The 13,824-nt window shown below is 32.9% G+C and overlaps 1 protein-coding gene across 1 annotated transcript in view; it reads left to right on the top strand.

Moving 5' to 3' along the window:
* Window positions 1-407: 407 nt before the first annotated feature.
* The window catches only part of LOC134281085 (mitogen-activated protein kinase kinase kinase 11-like), a 28,031-nt gene continuing 14,614 nt past the window's right edge, over window positions 408-13,824 (top strand). Inside the window, exon 1 of the mRNA XM_062763549.1 lies at window positions 408-1,416. Coding sequence (XP_062619533.1) covers window positions 699-1,416 — 718 coding nt within the window. The 5' untranslated portion in view covers window positions 408-698. The remainder of the gene's footprint in view (window positions 1,417-13,824) is intronic.

Raw genomic sequence — 13,824 nt, 5'->3', positions numbered from 1 at the left:
TATAACTTTACCTTTTTAAACTTTCACATAAAATATGAACCATAATTATATATGCAAGATTTTTTAAGTGCAAAAATGAGAAAAACATTCAAAATTCATTTACATTTTGATTAAAAAATCGTTTTCGTATATTTTGAAGAAAACTTCTCTGTTTGATAAATGTCAATCCAGGGACAATCTTTTTCATGGGCGCAGCCATTTTTCTTGTTGAAGTCCCGTGCAATTCTCGCAATTACGACATTTCAAAACAATTTTTTATGTGAATTAAAAAGAATTGATGTTGATTTTTTTTAAATAGAAGAAATAAAATAGAAGTAAAGTAATTTTTTTTTAAATTCTTCCTTTGAAGATGATTAAATTAAAAATATACCGCACCCCTTTTTGGCCCCAAGGTCAAAGTATTATAAGATGGCGGCTTTTCTGGGTCTCGGAAAGACAATGGTGTGATAATGGTAAAGCTGCTACAAAACAGGCGGTTGACGCCATGATTTAAGCATTTAGGGAGAAAATCTTTTTTAAAATGTGTTTAATTCATTTGGAATTTTATTCTTAACGTAAGTTGATGGCTAAATTTGGGGTAGTTTTGACTTTCTTACACCTAGCACTTGCTGGATTAGTCTACCCCAAACTTCGCAAAGCACCATCAGTGTTGATGTTTCTTTTCAATGGACATCGTTTAGAGTTGAGAGCATGTGCTAATGCCTAGTGCATTTTTGTCACTTTCATCTTCGATGGCATCGAGAAAAACAAATGTATACTACACAAAAGGTAGCAATGAGAAATATTGGACAGCAATATTTGATTATGAAGCCAAAAGAGAGGATGAGTTGACTCTTAGGAAAGGTTGTCAGGTGGAGGTCCTGTCCTATGACTCCCACATCTCCGGAGATGAGGGATGGTGGACAGGTCGGGTCGGCAACAGTGTTGGAATATTCCCCAGTAACTTTGTCACCAACAACCTCAATTTTAGCTTTCCCGAGGAAAAAGTTATCCCTGATCGACCATTTGAAATTGACTTCAATGAACTACAGCTGGAAGAAGTGATTGGGATCGGAGGGTTTGGTAAAGTTTATAGAGGTTTATGGAAAAGAGAGGAGGTTGCTGTCAAAGCAGCCAGACACGACCCTGATGAACCCGTTAGTGCAACCATTGAAAGTGTTAGACAGGAGGCCAAAGTTTTTTGGTTGTTAAATCATGTAAATATTGCTTCTTTGAAAGGAGTGTGCTTGAAAGAACCCAATTTATGTCTTGTGATAGAATATGCTGCTGGTGGATCTTTAAATCGTGTTTTATGTGGTCGGAGAATTCCTCCGGAAATTTTGGTGCAATGGGCCATTCAGATAGCAAGGGGTATGCACTATCTCCACGAAGAATCTCCAATACCTTTGGTGCATCGTGATCTGAAGTCAAGTAATAGTAAGTATAATTCAATGCCAGAAATGCAAGTTCTGTATTTATATTATATTAGTAAACCATACAAGTTTTAAGTGATGAAATGTAAAAAGTACATGTACTTGTTGATTGTTTATTACACATCCTATCCAGTATACAGGATTTTTAATCAAAGGCACTTCCTGGTGATCTGTGATGATTTAAATGAAAAACTAACTTCAAGATTTGGAAGGAAGTTGAGTCTATAAGCTATATCTTACAAAAATTTTGTCAGTACACTTGGACACTATGTACCAGATTTGGGAATATACTACAGTATACTAAAGTTTTATCATATCCACTTCAATTGCATACCTGCATTTGATATTTCTAGCCTACAAAACTATACTTTATTTAAAGATGAATGCTTTTAGGTACAACATATATGTGTTAATCATATCGGGGGAAAAAAATTGCACACCAAAGTTTAAATAAATCAGAGGTGAAGTTTTAATTTGCAAAACTATCTGTCATTTCATTAAAGCAAATGGTCAGTTTAAAATAGTCGTACCAGTGTTGAAGTATTACCCATTCAAAATAATTATTGTAAGACCTAAAGAAAAAAAAAGTTTGTTTTAATAGTGACCTGACTGACACTAATTTTATGCCTTGACCTAAATATTTTTTGTTGTTGTAAAATCAGGAAATTGCACATCTATGTTTTTTTCTTAAAAAGTAATGGATATTTAATGGGTTGAAAGGTCACTCATTAGTAACTGTTTTTAGAGCTGTCAGGTGGATGTAAAAAAAATATGGCTTGACGAAGAGAGCTATAAGCTGTCATTAAAGAATTGTATTTTAAAATTTTGTGCCTAACTTACAAGAGGGGGGAAAAATAAAAACAAATTCCTGTCTAGTACCTATTGACTCTATTTTAATAGCATTAACATATACTTTTTTTCTTAACCCTATTGATTGGTTGCTTTCTAGCAATGAAGAAACCTTTTTTTCATTTTGTTTTATTTCTGGAAACTTCTGCAATGCATGACATGGTCAGAAGGTAACAGATGCAGAATGTTGCATACCGTGAGATCAGCAGCCAAGGCACATCCCATTCATGTATTGAGTGATACATGAATAGACGGCATGTAGAGGGGAGGGGGGGGATTTGGCTTCTAAACAATGGTTATTAAGTTTTCCAGATATTATTTCAAAGAAATATATAATAAAAGCTAAGCATGTAATAATTTAACTGGGAATGTCCTATGATCCCCTGCTTTCTGTTTTAAGGTTATAAAATATGTGTACAGATTTGCAAGGCACACATTCATCATAATGTTGCCTTTGAAATTTAAGTGAAGATTTTTTGGGAATTTTTCCAATTTTTCTCCAGTTTTGTACAAAGCAGGTGTGCATGTTTAACTGAACTCTGATCATTTCAGAGTGGCAAACAACCATTTAACAAGCTAAGTTTAAGAATGTTATCACCCACCATGTAAAAACAACAAGGAGTTCTTTCTGAGGGATGTATTTGTGTTTTCTTCATACTATAAGCTATCTCTACATTTAGAATTAGATATATAGCAGTAGTGTGTCTCAATCGTAGACTCGGAGATCATTTTACATGTTAAGCATGTTCAGTTAATTTGCTAAAAACTACCAGTAATTATGGGAGAGGCTGAAATAGTTGATTAAAAGAACAATAATTCCATAGCTCTCTCTCCAAAATATTCATGTGGTATATATGTTTTTTGTCAAATTATGCACTTCGCTATAACTGGTTGAGTATTCATCAGTTTCTAGTAGCCAACTATAATCCCAGTAACAAGTGGAAACAGAATCATTGATTAATTAAGAAATTACCAAATCCTATATCATATTTTTTTTTACCATAAATACCTGTTTTTATGGAAGATGGTTACCTATCAAGTAAATGCTAATTCTTTTGACATGTACATGTTATGTATATTGACACATATTTTTGTGTAACACTGGTCTGATATAGCACTTAATACCTAATTTGAACAATTACCAACCCAGAAAATCTTGCTTCGGGACAATTAAGCACTCTCGTACCAACTTCTTGTTCAGGACTCCGTGGGTGTGTTTTTAATTTTGGTTCCATACTGAGATGAAAACAAACACATACCCCAGGCTCTGACATTACCCCGACACATCTTTTCTTAGTGAGGAACAAATGACATGGTGTCGTTAAGTCTATAATTTCCAATTATTTTTTTGCATTGGAGTTAAGGGGATTCTTTCAACCTGCAGGTTCATTGTTGACTGTCATATGTCTCATAATTTAAGATTAACATTTATAAAATGTGTATGTTATATTGTACATGTTGTCAATTGTCTCTGTATATTCTTGGGGAGGCTTTTAGTATCATTGATCTTGGTGATGTTATTTATGAAATTAAGATATATACAGCTTTTGATCAATAGTACATTAAGATATTGTACTAAGAAATATTTATGAATGACAAGAAATAGAGTCATAAATACCATATCAATTTTTTCACAAACTGAAGCTTGTCAGATTTTGCATGCAGGTACATACATGTTTGTACACAAACCGATAAATGCATACTCCAGCAAAAATAATTTTATAACCTCTTTTTCATGTAAACCAGCAAAGAAAATTGAAAATCTGCCAAGAAAAAAATTATGTTTTGAAGATCAGATGTGAGTTTACTAGATTTCTAGCCTTTCTTTATCTCTCAGTGAATTTAGACTGCCAAGAGTTCAAGAAATGACTACACTATTGTTTTAATGAGGCTTTTAATTAAAGATAGGAAATCAAGTGCATTTTACATGGATATCAACAAAGCTTTTTAATTAAAAAGTTTTAACTTTATATAAATTAAGTGCATTTTATGCGAATAGATTTAATATTGATCATTAAGAGTCCATCATTTTCTACTTAGTTATTAAAATGTTGTGCCAAATTTTATAATGTTGGGCATCAACTACCTAACAATTAAATGTACTTTTTTAAAAATACATTCTGCCATTATGTACTTAATGCTTAAATTTAGCAGTCCTTCTCCATAATTAACATCATGTACTTTACATTTCAATGTTCCTGATGTGCATGCATGTAATCTTGAAGTCAGTGGAGTTTAATTGTGCTGGTACATTAATTAAATGCACAATCTAAATGCAACTGCTGCAATCAAACTGACTGCAAACTTCCTGCACTTTTAATGTTCATTTAAATAGCCCAGGGAAAAAAATTAGGTCAGTGTCAGTTTCACAGATCACCTGTCATTTTCACTGACCCACAATGTACCTGATTCTCAGGAACAGGTTAATTTACCCTGATTGGTGAAAACGGTAGAAACGCACTCAATAAGTACAGTCAGTTAATGTTCCTCTTACATTGAATATAAATGAAGCGTTTCTTCTGAAATCATCACCAATCTATTTACTTGTCAGAGAATTGTTATGGCAATAAATCAGGAGTTCAATGATACAACTCTCAAAATGGACTGCTTATAAATATATAATTAAATTATGCTGGTTTTGATGTTTAATTTGTTTTTCATTTGAATGAAAATAAAGAAAAGTTAGTGTCTAAGTTTAACATCTGCTTGGTGAATCATTTTTATAATTATAATCTATCATACATTTTTCAGTTTTAATTTTCAGGTACATTATTTTTTTTTTCTTACTTGACAAATTTTAACTAATATTTGTTTGATATATGATTTTTGGCTTTTCTTCACGTATAAGTAAATTGGAGTGATTTGTTTCTGTGCCTTGATAGTAGATACCAGTTTCATAACTTATTGCACTATATATCTCTAAATATAGATATACAATGACCTTCAAGTTAGGTTTACATGTAAATTTAGTTTAAACTGGTCCCTCCAATTCAACTTTCCGGTAATGTATTTGACACTGTTGCAACTTACACGAGAATTTTAACTTTCAAAAGTGGCTCTTACATACGAAAGGAATCCTTCATGATTTGTGATTTTTAGCCATGGTGATAACACATGAATTAAATCTACGCTATATGAAAGAGTGCAGAAATAGTTTTGACCAAAATATAAACATTCTCTATCAAACTGAACAAAGTGATATGAACTTTTTTCTAAATCAAATTATTGAAGCATTTTGTAAACGTAAACTCAAAATATAAATTGTAAAACACACTAGTAAACAAAGTACTCTCCTGCGTAGTATTACGACTGCATACGCATCATCCATTGTCTACTTCCGGAGAAATATTAATTCGGACCAGGTGAAATTCGGTTTAGCAATTATTGAACTTTATACTTCAAATTAAATGAAAACCGAATCTATATTACTCACAGTTTTGTTTTTAGTTTGTTAATTAGAAAAAAATTATCAAAACTCGTTTAAAAAAATCACATTTGTGAAATCTAGCATGAAAATTATTTTGACCCCGTCTTTCAGTACTGTCTCAGTACTTTGATTCTGCTTGTCCTTAGCAAATGAAATAGCACTCTTTTTGGAACAGAACTAGATGATGAATTTAATCTCAAAAAATAATGACAACTCCCTCATGCTCTTAATAGCAATGGCCCGCCAAAATTAACATTGAATATTTGGGTACACTTTGAAAACCTCTATCAAGATACTTGATTTCAAGTTCTGTGAATCCAACCTAACTTGAAATGGTTTGGAATTTATCATGTTTATGTTTAATTTTTCATTATAAATGATATCGAGAAAATGTCGAAAGTTGTGTGTGTCTGTTAAAAAATGAGATGGAAGAAGAGACCTTGACCTTGAACTTAGTAAATACAAAAAAAAAAAACTTTCAAAAGGGTACTAGGAGTATATTTAGCTCCTTTCATGTGTTTTAAAAAAGATGTTTCAAAGTAACACCCCCCCCCCCTGAAGTTGACCTTGACCTTTAACCTTCAAATTGGCAAGTGATGCAAAATTATCTCTGCAACATCAGGCTCCATATAATGATTATTCAATGTACAGTTATTTCACAAGTAGGGGAATTATTAAATTTTTTTTTTTTAAGTCAGTTGACCTTGATTTAGTCTAAAAAAAAAAAATTTAAGTGACTCTTTACTGTGTGTGACCAGGCTTTATTGTTATCAATTTTTAAGTTAAAAGAGCAATTACTATGTCCTGAGTCTTTATAGTATAAACATAGAGTAAGCACATATAATCAAAGAAGCTGGAAATGGATTAACTTCATATACAATTGAGACACTTACAGGTCTAGTATGACCTTGGTAGTGAAGTAGTAGATTTTTTTATCCTCTTCACAATAACAAGGAAACTGTGTTAAACAATCTCAGGAAAGATGGGAGATAAAAATAGTAACAAGAAGAGGCAACAGAAAGAGAAAGAGGGAATGGGGAGGTTTACACACTGAGCACACAAAATCGTTTAGATGTGAAGGAGGGAGAAACTCGGTTCTTCTGCCTCGCTCCCCTGGAATCGTGGGGGGAAATTGGGCTCTCTGTGTCAGACTTAATTACACTTCTGGTTGTTTCTCTTGCTATGGAGGCGTTCTCTTTCCTTGTTTACTGTACAGTGTGGGGGATTGTCTGACCCACCCTTACACTGAATTTGAATTGATTGTCTTTATTAAAAAAGTATTGCTTTTGATTAAGTAGAGGAATGTGCTGCATATTACATATATATAAATGAACAGTTCTTTTGCCATCCATGTGCATTGTGCAGTGGTTTTTTTTTAATTCTTAAAAAATATTGTGAACTTGAAAGATCTTGGAAATGTTAAATGGAATTGACTGTGCTAATTTCGCAATAGAAATGATAAATGCATACAAATAACATGCATTTACTACAATTTGTATTCTGTTTAAGTTGGAAGTGAAACTATGGTGAAATTCAAAGTCATATCAGACCCCCCTTTCCATTTCACCTACCCCTACCTATTAACAGTAGAAATGATCTTTATGTAGGAAAAATATACTGTATGTTTACTTCAAAAAGCAAAAATGCAGGCATCCTATTTTACATATTTAGTATGTCTTTGTGCTTTCTAATTTCAATCTACTGGGTAATTTTGAGCTTATATGGCATATTGTTTGTGTTATGGTCTTGAAAATATGGTAGGACTGTATGGATGACAGTTGTATGTTACAAAGTTAAAAGTTAAGTCTGTAAAAAAAAAAATTAATGAAAATATTTTTTTCTTTATATATGGGATTATGACCGGATACAGACTTAAGCTATTGAAATTATTTTTTGATACATTCATATTTTAAAGGCTGTAAAATAATTGATAATAATATGAAAGTAGTATGGTGAGATAAAGATCTCTCCCATAACTGTATTAACCAGGTTAATGGAATGCAGTAAAATAATTTTTTTTACTTCCTATATTCCTTATCGAGTAATAAAATCTTGATTTGTCTTTCATTTTACAACATTGTTTGTTTTCCTATATCTTTAATTCAGATAGTGAGAGCTCACATTAAATGTGTTATCATGAAGATCACGGGGAGTACATGTATTTCATGTCAGGATCTCTATCATCTGAGCTCTTGTTCTCTATGTTAGATGTAGACAGCATCCATGACTCAAAAAGACCCATGCACTGTTTTCTAAGATCATCACTGCATTACGCATCATTTATACACAATGTGTTAACAATTACGTAAAATTATATCTGGGCGTCACGCTGTGACACTGAAAATAAAGATATATTTTGTCTGATATTATAATTGTGAAACAGAGTTTTAAAATTGCAGGTGTCCTGCTTTATACGCTAATGATAAATATACGGCCACAGAATCAGAAAATTAGCAGGGGTTTTACCTGGGCCTCTCGTTAGGTTTAGTGGACCTTGGGTGAACGTCGGATTAAATTTCCGAGGCAGTTCCGGGTCTATTCAACTCTTTTGTGGGTGTACAATGTATATCAATTTTAAAGAGAACATGATTGATTCTAATCTGGGCTTTGATTTAGTAGGTCAGATTTGAAGATGGTCTGACTATCATGTCAGCAGGTGTCTTTATCTTCTTTGGAAAATCCGATGGGTATAGTAGATGTATGTACCCCAACACCTTTAAATGAGTCTTATTACCCATCCTTATTTTGGACCAATAAAAACAGATTGAAATTAAAGATGCATTTTGAAGTTTTATATGTACTTTACAATATCTTTGTCAGTCAATATTTGTACAGATCAGATATGACTACATTGTACCTGAAAGTTTTGATACCCTTATCTCAGAAGGACATTCAAGCAATTGAAAGAATGCATTTTCATTTGCAAGAGGTGTGTTTTATTAACCCAAGACTTTAAGATTTGGTTAAACAATAATTTTATTACAATTGTAAAATCCCTTATTTTTGTCAGTTTTCTTCTTTGATTAAGAGGGAAAAATGTTTGTTTTTATGGTTGTTGGTTAAGTATGATACTTTATGGGCATCTGCTCACAACCAAAGCGTAAAAAATTACTCGCCCCCCTCCCTCCCTCCCTGGAAATAAGTGATTTCACAGTGACAAAAGTAATCATCTGAGAGACATTTGAGAGATATGCTAAAAAGAGATGTCAACTCCAGCACAATTAAGACTTGGCACCCAACTTAATCTTGCCCCAGACATAATAAAAAAAAGGGAGCAGCAAATCTCAGTTCTATTGCCAGAATATTGATGTAAAACTATCATGATGTACCGCGATGGCATATATCTGGAGGTTTTTAGACAAGTGTTGTTTACGGCATGCCAATAAAATTTACAGATGGGAGAATAAAGAAATTTTCAGCATATTTTTCATGTAATAGGTGTTTTTTTTTTCCCATCTGCAATGCTGCATGTATAGGTCTAAAATAATGGGGAAGCTTGTGAAATAGAAAAGCTATGCCTTTTTCTTCTGGCTCTTTATCCATAATTTTATATTACTAATAATATATTTATTCAAATTCTCATAATTTGAAATTTAATTTTAATTAATAAAGAATTTCTAAATTTTGAACTTTGCAAAGTGATGGTTATGGATACAGATTGATATTGCAGAAGTTTAAATGTAATATAGACATCTTTCTTCTTTGAATATTATAAGGCAAAAGGGAATAACTGTACATAAAGACATATTTAGTTTCATATGATGTGTCTCTGAATTCACCCAATTTTAAAACTCACCCATCTGTGAGTATGAGTAGGGCAAAGTGTGTGAAAGTAAAACAAGTGCAAAAATTTCCCTGTATACATGAGTATAGTCGTATACATACATGTACATGAGCAAGAACATGTCTTGGAGCATGTAGTAATTAGACTAAAGTTAGTTCTTACTTTTGCTTACTGGCAGTGTTTCCTATATATGTGTGCGTAAGGTATGTTTGACTGTGTAGACTGCCATGCTTTTTGTAGAAAATCTTGAATTCAATTTGTGTTTAACTGAGCTCTTTGATGATAAGGTAAACCTTTGCTAAACCACTTAGGCTTGTTTCACAAACATTGCATTGTATAATGATGCCTCTATAACCCATTGAATATAAGTCTGATCCCTGTAAGAGCTACATAATATTGTACAAGATGCCCTTGACTAGTGTTATGTTTATGGATGCAAGAAGATCATCGGTCTTGTCCACTTATCATTTCACAGCCATCAAAACAATTTTTCTGCCATTGTTTTCCTCCATGTAAGAGGACCTACCACGTAATATTGCTTGACATCCTTTCTAGTTGCATAATTTTTAAAATAAATTGACGTAGATGCTGGACTGTTTGGTTTCTTGTTGGCAACTGAAAGAGGGGCAGATGAACTATCAAAATAATTTGAGACATTTAATGGCTCTATGTACTTCCTTTAACCTTCTTCAGTGTTTACAAGCACTAGAATAAGAGCCCAATTTAGAAACTTAAGCGGCACATGTATTTTTATCTCACCATTTTATGGCATACAGAACCTTTAAAAAGAAAAATAAGACATACATATGCATGAACAGGTATATTGTTCATGTGTTTGTTTAAAATAATCTTTTTTTTTTTACCCTATTAAATGTGTTTCAACAGACATTTTAAATATTTTTTACATCCGATTTTGTATTCCTTTGTATAATGAGGGTCACAGTTTGTGAAATGACACCCTTACTGGTGACATGCATGTATATATTCACTGGAGACACCTCAGTGGAAATTCAGAAATGTCTTTTTATAGGAAAAAAAATTGTTTCTGCTTCAAAACAACATGCAGAGAAAAAAAGAAATCCCAGGTCATCTGTATCCAATAAATGATTTGTGAAGATTGTCAACTTCCATTTAAGCATGCAGACTGGCACATTTTAACAAAAATACATATCTATGGTACAAAGTGGTGTCTGAACAAAATCTCAAGCAAACTGGTTCTGTATGTGTGTATTGGGCTTAAGTTTGTATCCTTCTTGACAAATGTGGGTCAACACCGTGTCAGCATTGGGTTTAAAAAGTAAAGATAGGGGCTGCTTTTCTGTTGGCAAAGACTCTCTGATGTCCGCCGATAAGGCTGAAGTAGTCTGCACTCGTTTTCCAATGATCATCTCTAAAGACTCGGTTATCATGTCAGAGGTGTAAATACTTGGGTCTAATATGATCTGTTGACAAATGAGATAGAGGTGGGGATCAGTTATGAAATGATAAGATTTTGTCTTGTTTTGATTTCATTGTGGTGAATGTACTTTTATTCTTTTCACTGTTGGGTAAGACTGTGGGCTGATCTTTTAACTGGACAATGGTCAGGTGGTGTTGATTGTGTCAATATTTGCTTTTTGGATGATCCCGATTTAATGAGAACTTGTGCCAGACTTTCGGTGCTGCATATTGATCGTATTGTAGATTCTGAATCAAGAAGGTTAAGCTAAATCACCCAGTCCCCCCCCCCCCCCTCCCCCTTTATTACAGAAAGGAAAAACAAAAGCTTGTTTAGGCCTTGTTGAATCAATACTTGGAGAATTTTTCAAAATTTTATACTTCAGTAGTTGAAAACTGATGATATTAGATATTTTTTTATGAGGAGATTATGAATGCACTTGATCTGATCAGTTAAGTTATAAGCAAAGTAAGTCTGCTTCTTTTCTTTGATGGTACCATACAATCTGTTCCTTAAATGATATTGAAAAAGGGGGAGGGGATGGGGACTGGGGAGGATAATTTTGAGATGTTAGGATAGGTAAATAAATGGTGCACAGCCTTGATATCTAGTAAGGATGTCACAACATCACTCTCTTTAGATGATGGTCGATGTATTGATTGTATCATTTATTAATTACACTTTATTCCTGGGTGTTAAGATTTTTATCTGACATTTACTTTGTTGAATTTACTGATCCTTGTACCTCAATCAATTGTAAATTTTATTTTTGAGACATTACAACCTTTATTTGGTTATGTTGAACACAGTATTCAGTTGCTGCTGATCTCACAGTTTTAAGAGGTTCAGTAGTATTATTGCTGCCTGGTACAAATGTATAAGGATTGTCATTAATTTTAGGACTGCTGAGTTTCTTCAAACCCCATCAAGTTAAACAAGATCCCTACAGATAAAGGGCATTTGGTTTTTCATCTGTGTTCTGACAGACCAAACAATGCAGTTCTTTATTACTGGGTTCTAAGGGTCCATACACAGTGATGCAAATGAACTTGGCACACACTGTCATAATGCTTCAGGGTAAATATGATAAGAGCTCATAAATAAATATATTATTAATAGTTAAAAGATTAAATGTTTGGGTTTTCCAGGGTTTTATGCTATATGAATAAGAAATGAATTAATGCTTTTATCAGAATGTGACCTTGACCTTCTATACAAAATACATATGATGTAATAGTTTTTGGTTTTCCTTTGACCAAACGTAGCTTAAAAACTAAGAATTGCCCGATTTTTGCAAAATTTAAAATTATATTTCCCACTTTAATGAACATCTATTCCAATGAACTCTGGATATCTTTTTAAAATACCTTAAACGTCAACATTATCAAATTTTATAAAGCTGAGCAGCAGCCTGAGCTCAAATGAGTTTTTCTGGCATGGGACCATAAAAATTGGAGTAGCTCACTCTTGATCTCAGTCTCACTCTTACATATATAGAGGATAGGTGAGACTGAGATCAAAGTGAGCTCATTTAAGATCATGATCAAAATTTTTCAGTTTGTCTCTCATCACCATTGTGTCATTGTTATTGTAAACTTCCCACATTTTTATCTTTTTTGACTGATTTCAACTTAACTTGAAAGAAGCATCTTTGGATGAAGGCACTTTAAGATTATTGAAAAGTGCCATATCCTCTTTGAAAGGAACATAATCCAAGATTTTTTTTTTCATTTCCATTAGAAGAGCAGGCAGGTGAGCACTGTGGCTCCTGGACCTCTTGACAATTTGCATTCTTATTACTACAGTTAGATGATTTTACAAGAGATTATACAAAAAAAAAATCACCCTCTACTTTCATACAGTTTTATATAGAGCCCCCACCCCCCCAAAAAGGTCTATGTTCCATACAGAAAGAACACTAAATTGTTCAATTTACATGCAGTTGACTTCTGTCTTCTAAAATCAGTTCAAGGTATTTTTAAGTAAATTTAAGGTATACAAGCATATCAAATGACACTGATTATGCAGCACCAAATCATTGTACAGAAATGTGTGGAATTGGAAGGAAAAATGACTGACCATGGAAATTAATTGCTTCAGTGTATCGTGTGTCAAAACTTTCGCGACCTTCCAATATTTTTGGTACACATCTGTTGATTAAGAGTATTCCTTGCATATTTGTCAAGTGAATATGAGAAATTTACTGCTCCGAATCCTTGCGTTTGTACTTATATGGTATGATAGAGGAAAACACTTTGCATTTTAATGCGAGAGAAGTTTCATTAATTGGAGATTTAAGTGAGTCATTGGATAGTTGTGAATATATTTAGCTTCAATTTTACGCAAATGTGGGTCAGAACTAGATCTGACAGAGAATGACGTAATATCAATTTTTCATTTCACTTAAATATCATAAAAGTGGATTGATTATGCACCTTTTTTGCAGATGATATGCTTCATTGTTTTATTTTTATTTATTTAAATTTTTTTTTTGGATGTTCAATGTAAACGTTTTAAAGAATTCTGGAAGATATCTGAAGTATTTGAATTATGGGTTCAAGTGTCTCTCTAATTGGCCATGCAATCTCTTATCTCAATCATAGTGATCAGCACCCCATTGCAAACAGATAAATCGGAAGTTCAAACACTATTTTTACGTCAAACTAAGATAGAATAGAAGTAGACACATGTTATTCGTAATTATTCTTTGTCACATTTCATCAAAATATTTTACCTACATGGAAGAGGTTACCCTGCCAAATATTTGCTTTATTTGCTTTGTGATAGGAATGACAGAATTGCGGTTGAAGTTTTTTTTTCATTCATTGATTTGCATCTAAAGCTGAATAACTGGAATTGTTCTTGTGGTTTTGACAAAAAATATTTAATCGATCATTTGAAGATTTTGTTTATT

Source organism: Saccostrea cucullata, unplaced genomic scaffold (assembly GCF_032062105.1).
Source record: "Saccostrea cucullata isolate Sc308-1 unplaced genomic scaffold, CSIRO_AGI_Scuc_v1 ctg5794, whole genome shotgun sequence".
NCBI classification, from domain to species: Eukaryota; Metazoa; Mollusca; class Bivalvia; order Ostreida; family Ostreidae; genus Saccostrea; species Saccostrea cuccullata.
Note: the sequence above shows the minus strand (reverse complement) of the source record. Positions and strands in the feature narration are given on the sequence as shown.